Genomic DNA, 16087 nt, shown 5'->3' on the forward strand with positions numbered 1-16087 from the left:
CTTGTGTGTATAAATACAAGAGGAAAATTGCTTAGAAACCCCAAGTTGATTTTACCTTGTCTCTTACTCATTAGAGAAGGTAGACAGCCAGCTAAGTGTTACAACCTCCTTAAATATACCATTAGAATTGCCTGTTTTTTCTCATATTTTTAGTATTTTTTACGGACTTGATATCTGTTGTTTTTTGATCACGTGATCTTGGTGCTTATTACGCTGAGATGCCGCGCCAAGATGCCGTGCCAAGGGCGCTTGGGAGAAATCCATGCTTCTGCGCAGCCTGCAGCACACTTCTCATTTGTCACATGTACTTCCTTTCTCATGCGCACAGATCATGTAAATAGTGCACCCTTGTCTATATATACAACAGGAAAATTGCTTGGAGACCCCAAGTCAATTTTACCTTGTCTCATATCCATTGAGGAGGATCCATCAGCCAGCTGAGTAGCAGGCCCCAGTAGTTCTCAGACGCTCACCACCCCACTTACTCATCACACCTCCCAGGCCTCAGGCCCCATTGCCTTTAGTTAGTAGTAGGTCACCTTGCGTGACAAGTAGTATAGCCTAGTATAGAGTAGATTACAGTAGTTCTGCTTGTAGTAGTACGGCCCCAAGCGCCTGCTTCCACCCGCGTGTACCCACCTTACAGTGGTGTATGACACTAAGTAGCCAGCCCCCTGAGAAGTTTGCACACTCACCCCACTAGTTTTACCTACCACACCTCCCAGGCCCAAGGCCCCACCATCAACAGTAGTTATCAGTAGGTTGCCTTAAGCAACATTAGTATAGCCTAGATAGTAGATTACATAAGCCCCACTTGTAGTAGTACAGCCTTAAGTGTCATGCCCTAGAGGCGTGACCACCTTAAAATCCACTAAGTCAAAGAAATAGTGAATATATGCGCTATTTTCATGAAGATTTATGGATATATGCATCTTTATGCTATTTAGGCGCTGAGCGCTTATTATGTAATCTCATCACATGACCTTTAGTCATGTGATCTTGTTTTCTTATCTCTGGTCATGTGACCTTATCTTTGTTATGATGTTTGTACATGTAATTAATCTTCCCCTTCTCTGTGAATATATAAGGAGGGTTCTGAGAGCCTTAAGCCTCAGAACTTGACCTCTTATCCCCTTCCACCACTACCTACCCTAAGACATACAATTAAGAGTATTGCCTGAGAGCATACCAGTCCCTGTCAAAGGTCTTTAGCCCTGCTATCTTTATAGCATAGTGCACTTAACTGTATTAGGTCTTGTCCTACCCTTTCCTGGCAATTGCCCTTGAGCATTGTTAGGCCCTACTTGCTGATAAGTCCTATATTAGGCAATAGCTTGTTAGGTTTTACCATCTGGTAGTTGTTGGCTCTGACATTAAGCACCCGCCCTCACCAGCATGTACCCACCTTACAGTGGTGTACAACATCAATCAAAGGGTTTACCTGCTCTGTCTGACCATCACTCCAAGGGTGGTAGGCCAAGGAGAAGTGCAGGTCTATTCCTAGGCATTTGTATAATGCCCTCAGGAATTTGTTATTGAAAACCCGGCCTTGGTCAGATATGGTTTTCTCAGGCATGCCATGGCATTTCCACACATTTTCCAGGGATAATTCTGCTAGCTTGGGTGCCTTGAGTTTCTTGGAGCATTTAACAAATATCCTGTACTTGGTGAAGCTGTCACCAATGACTAGGATAGAGTTGTAGTTACCATCCTTTGGCAAGTCAACAATCATCTCATAAGATACATGTCATAAACAGAGGAAAATAGAACTAGCCAGAATTGAACCAGCTTGACCACTAAGCCATAGAGCCCTATTATTCCTCTGCTGACAACCCATGATTACACCTGCTACCCCCCAAATTTGGGCTTGGGCCAGCATGCAACCACTTGTACTGGTTGTCAGAGCCAACAACTACCAAAGGGTAATCCTAACAAGCTATTGCCTAATATAGGACTTATCAGCAAGTAGGGCCTAACAATGCTCAAGGGCAATTGCCAGGAAGGGGTAGGACAAGACCCAATACAGTAAGATGCACTATGCTATAAAGATAGCAGGGCTAGAGACCTTTGACAGGGACTGGTATGCTCTCAGGCAATACTCTTAATTGTATGTCTTAGGGTAGGTAGTGTTGGAAGGGATAAGAGGTCAAGTTCTGAGGCTTAAGGCTCTCAGAACCCTCCTTATATATTCAACAGAGAAGGGGAAGAGTAGTTACATGTACAAACATCAAAACAAAGATAAGGTCACATGACCAGAGATAAGAAAACAAGATCACATGACTAAAGGTCATGTGATGAGATTACATAATAAGCGCTCAGCGCCTAAATAACATAAAGATGCATATATCCATAAATCTTCATGAAAATAGCGCATATATTCACTATTTCTTTGACTTAGTGGATTCTAAGGTGGTCACACCTCTAGGGCATGACACTGGTCATGTGACTGTGTCCAGGACAATACATGTTGCCAGGGTCTAGAGGGAAATTCCAGCAGCTGTGGTGGGATAGGCACATACTTGGGTTTCCTTATTTGTTGACAGGTTTCACAGGAGTTGACATGCCAGTATGTGTCTGCACAGATGCTGGGCCAGTAGTAATTGCATGATACAAGTTTGAGGGTCTGTTGTCTGCCCAGGTGTCCAGCCAAGGGGCTATTGTGGAAGATTTGTAAGAGGTCTGTGCATAGTGACCCTACATCTGGAACAACAATTCAACCTTGATAGAACAGCAGTCCTGCCTCCATTTTGTAGTCTTTGAAGGCCTGTTTGATTGATGGGGGGGCCTTTGATTTGTATTGTAGGAATTGGAGGATTTCTTCCAGAGATTCATCCTGATCCAGGGACAACTCAATCTGGTGTTGTAGTTTGTTTTCTGCTAGTACCAGGGCCACATTAGCAAATACAGGTTCTGGGAGTATTGTCTGGTTGGCAGGAGGTATATCAGCGTGATCTGAACAGCATGATAGGGCATCAGGTTTTCTGGACTGCTTGCCAGGGTGTGTTAAGAGTTGTGTAAGTACAGGAGTAAGAAAGAATTACTATATACAAAATGTATATGGGAATAACTAAGAACTAGTATTAGGAATCAGAATATATGCACAGAATATATGCACAATATAGGCTAGGTTATCAGGAATAACAACTCCTAACAAATAGTCTAGCAACTATGAAGTGCAGGTGGTTGGTTATGTATAGTACCTTAGACTAATGTTACTTAAGCCTAAGTGACTAAGGGTATGTATACTTAAGGTCTCTGGGATAGTACCTTAGGTAAAGGGGTTACCTGACTAATGTACAGGATTTATAGGATTTGCCTAATAAGTATAGGACTTATGTGTGCTTAAGTAAGACTTAAGACTTATGGGGTTTACCTAAAATATATCTAGGATTTATGAGATATTGTAGATAAAGCTATCTACAATATAGGGGGTATGGTAGATTGAAACACTATCACTCAATCAAACAATCCTTACAGTATTGTTGCACTATACTCAATGTTGAACTCAACAACTGTGACAGTCAAGGGGCACAGGGTTGCAGTAAGTACACTAATGGGTTACCCTGTGTCTGTTGGGACTGGCCTATGGTCTTAGTGCGCCAAATAACCTCCTATACTATTTACAGTGAGTCAATCACTAAAGTAAATGCGCAGATAAGCTGTTAAAGGCTTGTGTGTATATGTCAATATATAAGAGTAAAAGTAGAATGAAAGTAGGATGCATTAGAAGCGTCTTCACAGGGTCTTTTTATACCCTGAGAAGGCACACAAACAAGTATATACATGCTTGATACCAAGAGGGGGTACAGGAGGTACATGTGGCAACTGAAACACTTGAGGGAGCCAATACTTTGGTACATAGTAAACAAACAACAGATCCTAATATTTGCCCCAAGGCAATGTTTGCCCCAAGGTGGTATTTACCTGTGTGGGTCCTTAGATGTCCCAAGGCTAAGTGTTTCATTCTTGGAGTAAACAGTTCCAAAGGTAGGATACCACTGCATTGGGTACTTACAGTAAATGGGGCATAACTCTGCCAAATGTTGTCTGTTTTGGGAGTTTCACCCAGCTTTCTGGAGCGCACAAACATGCGCACCTAGGCGCAAGCAATTTGGCAGTGTGAGATGCCTGGGTGATGGAGAAAAGGTGCATTTAGTGCATCAGCACTTAAGTGCTGATTAAGCACCAGAGCACTTTGCCTATGCAACAGGGGGGACCCTGAATATTTCTGTGTGTAGCCACAAGATAGAGTCTTGAATAATAAATACTACAAACAAGAGAAATATTACTTGTTACTGTTTATCTACTCAGCTGAATTTATATATATTTAAATGAGTGAGAAAACAGCGTAAATGCAAAAAGGCATTGCATATTGAGGGTATTCCTGCGGTTTATAGGTTTTGTGAAGGTCACTATTGGATAGAGGGACCTTGAAAACCTTAGTTTGCATCTTTATCTCATTTGTTTACTGTAAGATTACTAGTGTAATTAATAAAATAAGTACAGATTAATGAAGAAATGTCATATCCATAACAGGGCGGTATATGATTTGGAAATTATATCCAGCTAGTAGTAGATACCACTGGGCATGACAACAGTTGAAGGTTCAAGATTCTTTCCAATATTCTAGGTTACAATGATTGATGAACACAGTGATTGGGTGAAGGGTCCCTTCCAGGAATATGTGCCAGTATTTGAATGACCTGATGATAGCCAAGAGTTCCTTGTTGTGGGTGTTGTAATTCTGTTCAGCACCTTTGAATGATTCTGATAGGAACCCTAGGGGGTGGAGGCAGTCATCATCCTGCTGTTGGCTCATTATGGAGCCAAGAGCTGCACCTGATGCATTGGTTTCCAGGAAATACAGTTTGGAGGGATCTGCATGACAAAGTACTGGGGCATTGGTTATGGCATCCTTCAAACCTTGGAAAGCTTCTTGTTCCTTAGTGTCCCATTTCCACAGAGTATCCTTTTTGACCAGGTTATATAATGGCCTGGCCATGTGGCTGAAGTTTGCAACAAATTGGCAAAGGAAGTTTGCAAATCCAAGGAAGGACTGTACTTCCTTAACCTTGGTTGGGGTAGGCCATTCTTGCATGGCCTGGATTTTGAGCTTATCCAGGCTAAAACCTTTGTCCAACACAATGATGCCCAGGTATTCTACAGAGGTGATGTGGAATGTACATTTAGATGCCTTGCAAAAAGATTGGTTGTCCATTAACCAGCATAGTACTTCATGAACATGCTGGGTGTGATCAACGTCATCCTTTGAATATATGAGTATGTCATCAAGGTAGATGATGACACAGATGTCAAGCAGATCCTTGAACAGTTTGTTCATGAAGTGTTGGAGCAAAGCAGGGGCATTTGTCAGGCCAAAGGTCATGACCAGGGATTTGTATAGGCCATACTTGGTACAAAACACTGTCTTCCATTTGTCTCCCTCTTTGACATGGACGTTATTGTAACCCCATTGCAGATCTAGTTTAGTGAAGACCTTGGCACCACAGAGCTGGGCCATGAGGTCATCAGGGCAAGGTAAGGGGTATACATTTTTTTGGTCCAGTTATTCAGGCAACAGTAATCAACCACCAGGCAACAGGATCCATCCTTTTTTGGAACAAACATGACCAGGGAACTAATGGACAATTTACTTGGGTGGATCTTGCTGGCTTTCAATTTGTCCCTGAGCCAATCCTTTAAAGTAGCAGATTCTGCATCTGTCATACTGTATAGAGAGCTGTTCAGGGGTCCCTCCTTGGTCAGTTCAATGCCTATGTTGTAGTGCCTGTGGGGTGGAAGCTTATTGAACTCTTCCTTGCCAAATACTTTAGCATATCAATGGTATTTGGTGGGTACTCCTTCAAGGGGATTTTTGTCAGCTTCTTCCTCTTCAGCAATGGCCACATGGTCTGGGGGAGTGTGAGGGAACAATAGAGTGTGGGAATTCCAATCAATCTCTGGATTGTGGGCACCTAACCATTTCAATCCTAAGACAATGGTGTGGGACCCTGTATTACAGATGAGGAAGGTTTTGGTCAGTTGCTTGCCATCAAAGGAGAAGGATAATATTGCCTTCTTCCACATTTTGCCTGCCTGGGGGCTTGACCCATCAAGCATTGTGACAGTATGTGGGAAAGGGAGATCAATGAGTGGAAGGCAGAGTGATTCTGCAGTGCAGCGGTGCATGAATGAGGAAGTGGCACCTGAATCAATCAGGACTTCTAGTGGTTCTGCTTGCTTGGTTTGTATAGAGATTGTAAAAAGGGGGGGATAAATTTGAAGCTGTAGATACATGGCAGGTCTCAATACATTCCAAACTAGTGTCCTTGGGGCCCTTACATGCAGTAGCAGGTGCCCTTACTCTTTTCCCAATTGGTACTTGGAGTCTTTGGCTATCTTGGCGGTTTCTTTAGACTCCCCTTTATCCTCCTTTGAGGTAGCCTTGCAGCTGGTGCAGCATTCTGCAAACTTGTGACTGGGTTTGCTGCATTTCACACAGAGACCTTCTGTGCAGTGGTGGTTGTGTTTTTCCTTCAAGACATAGTTGGTATCAGAGGAGAGGAGACTGGTTTTGGTGGCCTGTTGGCCAGTAATTGTCCCCTGGTTGGGGTTGGTGGAAGTTTTGCAAGACTTATTACCCTGTGGTGGGTGGCTGGCTCTCTCCTTGCAGAGGGCATTGTCTTTGATGAGGGAAATGTCCTGGAGCTCCCTCAGTGTTTGTGGTTGCCTCTCCCTTGTGGCAATCTGTTTTTGGACCTCCCAGTGAAGCCCATGTGCAAATTGGCTGCAAAGGGTGGCATCATTCCAGTCAAGTTCCATCTGCAGCATGCAGAACTTAGTGATGTATTTGGCACAAGTGCCAGTCTGAGTAAGGGAAGTAATCTTTCACTCTGCTGCTCTGGTTGCATCTGGGTTGCCAAAGGCGGCCAGGAATTCAACTTTCAATTCATCCACAGTTTGGATGAGCGCACAATGGGACCCTAATTGGTCCAAATGGGGGTGAGCCCAGGCCTGCCAGCCTCCATCATATTCATGAGGAGGCAACTTAGGAACTCCAGGTCCATTGAGAACTGCCTTTGATTTAGGCAAACCCAGGCCAACATGCGTGTCAGCCATTGTTTGGCCTCCAAGCCAATTTTGCCTTTGATGGCATCTGGGTGGTCCACTTCCACAGTGGAGGGGGCTGGAGGCGGCGCCAGAGTGACTTGGGGCGCTGCTGGAGGTGCTGCAGGGGCTGCTGGAGGCAGTCCCAAAGGGAAGGAGGAGGAGGGATATGGGTTGAATAAGGAGAGGGGGTTGCGCTGGGGGGCCCCTGTGGAGATGATGGGTGCAGGGCCCCAAGGAATGGTTGAGCCTTGCCAATAGGTTTGGCTCTGGGTGCAGCCTGGGGAATTTCCTCAACTGCAGGGGGTTTTCAATCTTCTGGGGTGTGCAGACCCTGAGTGAGTTGGAGCTGGGCAAGCCCATCCTTGACAACATCAACAGCTTGCAAGATGTTCTTGACGTTGGTGCAAACCTCTTGATTAATTTCATTCTGTTCCAAGAGGGTCCAGTCAATGCAGTCAACTTGTGATTGGAGTCCCCAGAGTAGGTGGATAACCTGCTTGAGAGAGACTTTGCCAAGCTCAGGGGAGGCTGGTGGAAGTAGGGATTCCAGCTGTCCCTGATCAACAGGGGAGTGGGCTGGAGAGGGTGACCAGGAGCGGGTTGCCATTGAGTGTGTGGGGAAAGAGCGTCCAGTGTGGGTCAATGCCCAGGAGGAAGATCAAGGGGGAGTGCAGGAGGTAATGGTGGGGAAATGTGTGGGGTAGGTGCCTATATCAGGACTTATGAGTGCTTTATTGTATGTATATGCTAAACCCTTGCCTCAACCAGCCTAGCACTGGACAGTTCTTACCCTGATCAACTGCCATGGACAGGCGTGATGCAGGGCAGTGCTTCTGCAAGCAGGTGGATTGGCTGTTTAGGGTGGCTAACAAATGGTGCAGTGACCAGTGGTATGCAGACAATTAGAACCTGTCTGCCTCATAGCAATTTGGTACTAGGCAGGGACAACACTGGTTTGATTATTGACAGCAAAAGGCAATCCCAATCACCTGATTTCCCTTGTGCTAGTACAGGGGGCCTTCTTGTTGTTGAGCTAGGTGGATATGGTTTGCAACCAACTTAAGGTCAATTACCTAGTGTCCTAGACATCTGTAAGGATGTTGAGGATGCAGGCGCTTACAGCTATGTGAGAATACAAGTGCAAACCGCTTAAGGCAGTGGTGTCTATCCTACAACATCAAGACTACTAACTACAATGGTCAAGTGCTATAAGGCAATGGCAGACTAAGTGTTAAGAGTTGTGTAAGTACAGGAGTAAGAAAAAAATTACTATATACAAAATGTGTATGGGAATAGCCAGTAACTAGTATTAAGAATCAGAATATATGCACAGAATATATGCACAATATATGCTGGGTTATCAGGAATAACAACTCCTAACTAATAGTCTAGCAACTATGAAGTGCAGGTGGTTGGTTATGTATAGTACCTTAGACTAATGTTACTTAAGCCTAAGTGACTAAGGGTATGTTTACTTAAGGTCTCTGGGATAGTACCTTAGGTAAAGGGGTTACCTGACTAATGTACAGGATTTATAGGATTTACCTAAATATATATGTAGGATTTAAGAGATATTGTAGATGAAGCTATCTACAATATGGGGGGTATGGTGGATTGAAACACTATCACTCAATCAAACAATCCTTACAGTATTGTTGCACTATACTCAATGTTGAACTCAACAACTGTGACAGTCAAGGGGCACAGGGTTGCAGTAAGTACACTAATGGGTTACCCTGTGTCTGTTGGGACTGGCCTATGGTCTTAGTGTGCCAAATAACCTCCTATGCTGTTTACAGTGAGTCAATCACTAAAGTAAATGTACAGATAAGCTATTAAAGGCTTGTGTGTATATGTCAATATATAAGAGTATAAGTAGGATCCATTAGAAGCGTCTTCACAGGGTCCTTTTATACCCTGAGAAGGCACACAAACAAGTATACACATGCTTGATACCAAGAGGGGGTACAGGAGGTACATGTGGCAACTGAAACACTTGAGGGAGCCAATACTTTGGTACATAGTAAACAAACAACAGATCCTAATATTTGCCCCAAGGCAATGTTTGCCCCAAGGCAGTATTTACCTGTGTGGGTCCTTAGATGTCCCAAGGCTAAGTGTTTCATCCTTGGAGTAAACAGTCCAAAAGGTAGGATACTGCTGTATTGGGTACTTGCAGTAAATGAGGCATAACTCTGCTGTTGTAGACACACATATACCAAGGGAATTAATCCCTATTTTCTCAAATTTAAACAAAGCCAAACAGACAACATTTTCAATCATGTGACATTGGCACTTATATCATATGCTAAGCACCAAGCCATGTCCCCATCTGCGCTTACTCATGCACATGTAGCCACCTCCACCTATGACATCAACATGACACATCAGCAACATGTATGCATGAGTAAGGCCAACTGCAGAGCTGGGTTCTTATTGGATTAGGTATTGCATATAATGTATTTATAATTAGCTCTCTTGTAGAATATATAAGGAGGCCAACCAACCATGGTAACACCCAGGTTGATTACCTCTTGTTGCATCCACTCAGTGTACAAGGGCCTTATAGCCCAGTAATTACTTAGTTAGCTACTTAGTTAGTCCACACTGCCTTAAGTGGCTTCTCCACTGTACTTAGATAACTTGTCACTGCCTTAAGCAGTCTTGTTGTTGTAGGATAGTTGCTTGTTGCTGTAGATAGGTCTGCTGTTGCCTTAAGCAACTTTATCTTCATTGTAACCTGCAGCCACAAGTGCCATCCCCTTGATGCCCTAATGGATGTCTAGGACACTAGGTAATCAACCTTAAGTTGGGTGCAAACCATGCCCACAAAGCACACCTACTCAGACTCAACAAACAAGAAGGTCCCCTGTACTAGCACAAGGGAAATCACCTGATTGGGCTTGCCTTTTGCTATCAATAATCCAACTAGCATTGGCCCCAGGTAGTACCAAATTGCTATAAGGCCAACAGATTCTAATCATCCACATACCACTGGTCACTGCACCTTTTGTCAGCAGAACTAGTCAGCAGATCCACCTGCTTGCAGAAAACCTGTTCCACATCACGCCCACACACAGCATGTTATGTATCACACAATTTTGCATTCACAGCTCACCATCCACAATAATCTGCATATATCTGACTTTCTGATTTAATGGCCATTTGACTCCTATTTTCCATTATTCCTGTCATTACTCTATGTAACGCTCATATCGACTGTATGTGTTACATATCGTTCAATAGAGCTCCTTCCGCTCGTTCTAACGCTGCCTGTCACGTGCTCATACGATAAGATCTCATGGAGATATTAGCTTCACAAGATTCTATCTATGTGGCTCAAGTACCTTACTAATCATTATATTTGTATCTTTACATCTAGCTCATCACATGACTAGCTCTAACTTGGGAAATGAACCTTATTCCTAGCTTAGTTGAGTCATACCTCTCATGAGATCACTAAGGTTCTCCTTATCTAGTAATTTCTAGTGGCACTGCAAATCCTGCTTATGAGTCATTCTGCTTGCCACCAGAATGACTCACACTAATGACTCACTCTAAGTGCTCATTGGCTGCCAAGCATTTCTTGATAGACTGAGTCATGTATTTAGATGTTTCTATTTTTAACTAATTGCAGTTCAACCCAAGAGCAGCCACATTCCATCCTAGTCATATCTGTGCCTTCCCACCCACCAATCAAAGTCTTAGGAAGCACAGTCCTAAGCAAGTCATATTCATACTCTGACTAGGTGAATGACTCAGTAACCTTGCCACTCTAGGGTATAAAAGGGGACTCTTGCATACCCTTGGAGGGCACCCACCACCCTACTTTACTCCACCTCACTGTTACTGTTGACTGTCACTCTTGGGTTTGGGCTTGCCCCCCTCAACTGTGTGATATATTGTGCCTCAAGATTTCAAATAACTTAAACTTGTATAAGTGGATCTCCCAAGTACCCATAGTGTGGAAAGGTTGTAGACCTGATACAGAGTTCTTAGGTTAAGTGAACAGAAGGCAATCATCCTTAAAGAAGGATATACTAAGTAACCAGTTAGTTCCTGCAACTAGGAGTGAAACTTACATAACTATCTCTGCCAAAGGGAACCTGAGCCAGTACTCTTGCTCTTACAGAAATACTTACTAAGACACTTTACACTGAGAAAAGATATATCTGTAGTTGATTGTATTCAAGATAGCTAGACCCAGAGAACCCTAAAGAAGCTACTTCTTTACTTAGCTTGGAAATTGGGAAATCTTCCAACACAGACTCTGCTCAGCACCAGAGTCTCAACCTCTTTTCCCCCAATTTACAACACAGCAGCTGATTGGTCAATAGGGACTCTCCAATGCTAGGCGGTTGATGCAAGTTCTTAGTGCTAGAACAATAAAGCAACCCATAAGTCCTGATATAGGCACCATCTTCCCCACTTTGCCCACCATTACATCACGCACCCCCTCTTGCTGTTCCTCCTGCGCCTCCCAGTGCACTGCTTCCCACCAAGGCTGCTTGTATCCCCATGAGATGGCAACCTGTTCCCAGAGCTCTGCTTGTCCCCTATCCCCTCTCAATCAAGGAGAGCTGGGACCCACTCTTCCAGCAACTGCCAATGAGTCAAGAATCCTCAAACCCAAGGTCTTTGGGGAAATTCTCCTCAGCCAAGCAATGTCCCTCATCCTGGGATTACAGAACCAAGTCCTCTGGCTCAAGCAGGAACTCAAGGAAACCAAGGAAGCAACCAAGGAAGCCCAAGATTGGATGGGCGCAGTTGATCAAGCCCTCATTTTCATCAAGGCTAGGGGTGGAGCCTGTCATGCCCTAGAGGCGTGACCACCTTAAAATTCACTAAGTCAAAGAAATAGTGAATATATGCGCTATTTTCATGAAGATTTATGGATATATGCATCTTTATGCTATTTAAGCGCTGAGCGCATATTATGTAATCCTATCACATGACCTTCAGTCATGTGATCACATTTTTCTTATCTTTGGTCATGTGACCTTATCTTTGTTATTGTGTTTGCTCATGTATGTACTATTTCCTCTACTTGTGGAATATATAAGGAGGGTTCTGAGAGCCTTAAGCCTCAGAACTTGACCTCTTATCCCCTTCCTACACCTACCTACCCTAAGACATACACTTAAGAGTATTGCCTGAGAGCATACCAGTCCCTGTCAAAGGTTCTTAGCCCTGCTGTCTTTACAGCATAGTGCACTTTACTATATCAGGTCTTGTCCTACCCCTTATCTGGCAATTGCCTTGAGCATTGTTGGATCCCACTAGCTGATAAGTCCTATATTAGGCAATAGCTTGTTGGGCTTTACCATCTGGTAGTTGTTGGCTCTGACAGAGCCCCCCACACACCAGAAGACCAGAAACCCCAGACAGTCAAGGCCACACCCAGGCCCATACCAAAAACCAACCCTCTACCAGCGCCTAGTGCACCCCTTGTTGCCTGGGCCAACCCCACCAAAGCTCCCCCCATCTTTGCACAGCCAACCCCTATCCAGGCTCCCCCGCAAGGCTATACTCCCCCTCCACCTTTGCCCATCAGGCTCTGTTCCCCCCAAGTCCCTCAACCAATGGCTTCAATAGCCGCATACCAACCCCCAGTTAAGGTAGATCACCCCAATGCCTATACTGGGAAGATAGGGAACAAAGCCTGCCAGTGGCTCACACAAATGCTGGCATGGGTACATCTGAATCAACAGATGTTCCCTGTGGATCAGGAGGTGCTATCCTTCCTCCTGATGAACATGAAGGACATGGCAGGAGCCTGGGCTCATCCTCACCTTGACCAACTTGGGTCCCACAGGGCCCTGATTCAAATAGTTGACAATTTCAGGACGGAGTTTTTGGCTGCATTTGGTAACCCAGATGCCACGCAAGCCGCCAAGCAGCAAATCACCCACCTCACTCAGACAGGTACCTGTGCTGAGTACATTACAAAATTCAGGACCATTGCCATGGACCTGGATTGGAACAATGCTGCCCTTTGTGGGCAATTTGCATGTGGCCTCCACTGGGAGGTCAGCTGTCTCATTGCTACCTGTGAACAGCGCCCTACCACCCTCCTTGAGCTGCAAAATGCAGCCCTAGTCATCAACAATGCCCTCCATGAAGAACGCGCCAGCCACCTGCCAAAGGGTAATAAGCCTGGCTTGTCCAACACTACCCCCAACAGGGGGGCAGGTACCAGCCAACAGGCCACAAGACCAGGTTGCCTGTCCAGCAATCCTAACTTTGTCTCCAAGGAGGAGCAAAACTGCTGCAGGGCTGAAGGCCTTTGCATTAAATGCAGTAAAACAGGGCACAAGTTTGTGGGATGCCACACTGGCTGGAAGGCCACTCCTAAGGAGGAAGGCATCAAAAAAGAAGCCACCAAAGTTGGCAAAGAGTCAGGACCCAAATTGGGAAAAGACTAAGGGTACCTGCTGCCGCACGCAAGGACCCTAAGAAGGACTCTGAATGTTTGGAATTTTGTAATATATCTAGTACCAATAGAATTGCCCCCCTCTTCACAATTCCAATACAACCAGAGAAAACAGCAGAAACATTAGAAGTCCTGATAGATTCAGGCGCCACCTCCTCATTCCTTCACCCACACACTGCCAAGGCATTACGCCTCCCATTAATAGACCTCCCTACACCTTGTACCATTACCATGCTCAATGGGTCAAGCCCCCAGGCTGGCAAAATTTGGAAAAAGGCATCACTGACCTTCACCTATGATGGCAAAAAGATGACGGAAACATTCCTCATCTGTAACACCAGAAACCACTTGGCTATCCTAGGTTTGAAATGGTTAGATGCCCACAATCCAGAAATTGATTGGAACTCCTGCACCCTATCCTTTCCTCACATGCCACCAGAACATGTAGCCATTGCCAAAGAGGAAGAAGCTGATCAAAATCCCCTTGAAGGAGTACCCTCCAAATACCATCAATATGCCAAAGTATTTGGAGAGGAAGAATTCAACAAGCTTCCTCCACATAGGCATTATGACATTGGAATCAAATTGACAGAAGAAGGCCTGCTTAACTTGCCCCTATACAGCATGACCAATGCCAAATCTGCCACACTTAAAGATTGGCTCAGGGACAAGCTCAAAGCTGGTAAAATCAACCCCAGCAAATCTTCTATCAGTTCCCCTGTCATGTTTGTTCCAAAAAAGGATGGCTCCCACTGCTTAGTTGTAGATTACTGGTGTCTAAATAACTGGACAAAAAAGAATGTATACCCACTCCCTTGCCTGGACAACCTAATGGCCCAGCTCTGTGGTGCCAAGGTTTTTACCAAACTAGATCTGCAATGGGGTTACAACAATGTCCAAGTTAAGGAAGGAGACAAATGGAAGACTGCCTTTTGCACCAAGTATGGCCTCTACAAGTCACTGGTTATGACATTTGGATTGATAAATGCCCCTGCCACATTCCAACACTTTATGAACAAGCTGTTCAAGGATCTCTTGGATGCATGCGTCATCATCTACCTGGATGACATCCTAATCTACTCCCAGGATGACAAAACCCATACCCAGCACGTTCACAAGGTCCTGCAGCGTCTAATGGCAAACCAACTGTTCTGCAAGGCATCAAAATGCACCTTCCACATCACATTGGTGGAATACCTGGGAATCATTGTTTTTGATAAAGGGTTCAGCCTGGATAAGCTCAAAATCCAGGCAGTTCAGGAATGGCCAATGCCTACAAAGGTTAAAGAGGTCCAATTGTTCTTGGGATTTGCAAACTTCCTCTGTCAATTTGTTGCCAACTATAGTCACATGGCCAGACCCCTACACAACTTGGTTAAAAAAGAGGCACTGTGGAACTGGGATACCAAGGAAAAAGAAGCATTCCAAGGGTTAAAGAATGCTATCACTAATGCCCCTGTACTCTGCCATGCAGACCCTACCAAGCCCTACTTCCTGGAAATGGATGCATCCAGCGCAGCTTTGGGTTCTATACTTAGTCAATGGCAGGAAGATGGTTGCCTACATCCATTAGGATTTTTGTCAGAATCATTCAAGGGTGCCAAACAGAATTACAACACCTACAACAAAGAACTTTTGGCAATCATCCAATCATTTGAGTACTGGCGCATCTTCCTCAAAGGAACCTTACACCCCATTACAGTATTCACCAATCACTGCAACTTGGAATACTGGAAGGAATCTTGGACATTCAACTGCTGTCACACTAGATGGCATCTACTACTAGCCAGGTACCATTTCCAAATTTTCTATTGCCCAGGGAAGCAATCAGAGAAACCAGATGCCCTCTCATGCTGTTCCAATCATGCCAACATTCCTCCTGCCAATCAGACCATGCTCCCAGTGTCCTAGACGTCTGTAAGGACGTCAAGGAGGAGGGCGCGTGCGGCTGGGAGTTGTCATGCCTTAGAGGCGTGACCACCTTAGAATCCACTAAGTCAAAGAAATAGTGAATATATGCGCTATTTTCATGAAGATTTATGGATATATGCATCTTTATGCTATTTAGGCGCTGAGCGCTTATTATGTAATCTCCTCACATAACCTTTAGTCATGTGATCTTGTTTTCTTATCTCTGGTCATGTGACCTTATCTTTGTTATTGTGTTTGTCACTGTATATACTATTCCCCCTGCTTGTTGAATATATAAGGAGGGTTCTGAGAGCCTTAAGCCTCAGAACTCAACCTCTTATCCCTCCAACACTACCTACCCTTGGCATACAATCAGGTGCACCTTGAGTGTAATAGTCCCTGCCTTGGTCTTAGCCCTGCTATCTTAATAGCACAGTGCACTTTACTTATATTGGTCTTGTCCACCCCTTATCTGGCAATTGCCTTGAGCATTGTTAGATCCTACTAGTTGATAAGTCCTATATTAGGCAATAACTAGTTAGGTTACCTCCTAGGTAGTTGTTGGCTCTGACAGGAGTATCTAAGTAAAGAGCTGTGTAAGGCGGTGAGCAAGCTATCCTATGACAACAACCA

General features: G+C 44.6%; 6 protein-coding genes across 6 annotated transcripts; 2 read left to right on the plus strand and 4 right to left on the minus strand.

Annotated features, from left to right (window-relative positions):
* Positions 1-1387: 1387 nt before the first annotated feature.
* Positions 1388-1732, minus strand: RhiXN_07952 (Retrotransposable element Tf2 protein; the record flags this gene model as incomplete). Its single annotated transcript, XM_043327768.1, has 1 exon — positions 1388-1732. The coding sequence occupies one exon, from the start codon at positions 1730-1732 to the stop codon at positions 1388-1390; it is 345 nt and encodes a 114-aa protein (XP_043183153.1).
* Positions 1733-4606: 2874 nt separating this feature from the next.
* Positions 4607-6120, minus strand: RhiXN_07953 (Retrotransposable element Tf2 protein; the record flags this gene model as incomplete). The annotated part of the gene is made up of 3 exons (XM_043327769.1): positions 4607-5512; positions 5593-5817; positions 5860-6120. 3 exons carry the CDS (start codon positions 6118-6120, stop codon positions 4607-4609), a joined length of 1392 nt encoding a protein of 463 aa, XP_043183154.1.
* Positions 6121-6360: 240 nt separating this feature from the next.
* On the minus strand, positions 6361-6831 carry RhiXN_07954 (Retrotransposon-derived protein PEG10; the record flags this gene model as incomplete). The annotated part of the gene is made up of 1 exon (XM_043327770.1): positions 6361-6831. The coding sequence occupies one exon, from the start codon at positions 6829-6831 to the stop codon at positions 6361-6363; it is 471 nt and encodes a 156-aa protein (XP_043183155.1).
* Positions 6832-6983: 152 nt separating this feature from the next.
* Positions 6984-7717, minus strand: RhiXN_07955 (uncharacterized protein; the record flags this gene model as incomplete). Its single annotated transcript, XM_043327771.1, has 2 exons — positions 6984-7387; positions 7441-7717. The coding sequence occupies 2 exons, from the start codon at positions 7715-7717 to the stop codon at positions 6984-6986; spliced, it is 681 nt and encodes a 226-aa protein (XP_043183156.1).
* Positions 7718-11633: 3916 nt separating this feature from the next.
* RhiXN_07956 (Retrotransposon-derived protein PEG10) lies at positions 11634-13535 on the plus strand (the record flags this gene model as incomplete). Its single annotated transcript, XM_043327772.1, has 2 exons — positions 11634-11910; positions 12445-13535. 2 exons carry the CDS (start codon positions 11634-11636, stop codon positions 13533-13535), a joined length of 1368 nt encoding a protein of 455 aa, XP_043183157.1.
* A 239-nt stretch (positions 13536-13774) lies between these two features.
* RhiXN_07957 (Retrotransposable element Tf2 protein) lies at positions 13775-15454 on the plus strand (the record flags this gene model as incomplete). Its single annotated transcript, XM_043327773.1, has 1 exon — positions 13775-15454. The coding sequence occupies one exon, from the start codon at positions 13775-13777 to the stop codon at positions 15452-15454; it is 1680 nt and encodes a 559-aa protein (XP_043183158.1).
* Positions 15455-16087: the final 633 nt, after the last annotated feature.

Source organism: Rhizoctonia solani, chromosome 9, assembly GCF_016906535.1.
Source record: "Rhizoctonia solani chromosome 9, complete sequence".
Lineage (NCBI taxonomy): Eukaryota > Fungi > Basidiomycota > Agaricomycetes > Cantharellales > Ceratobasidiaceae > Rhizoctonia > Rhizoctonia solani.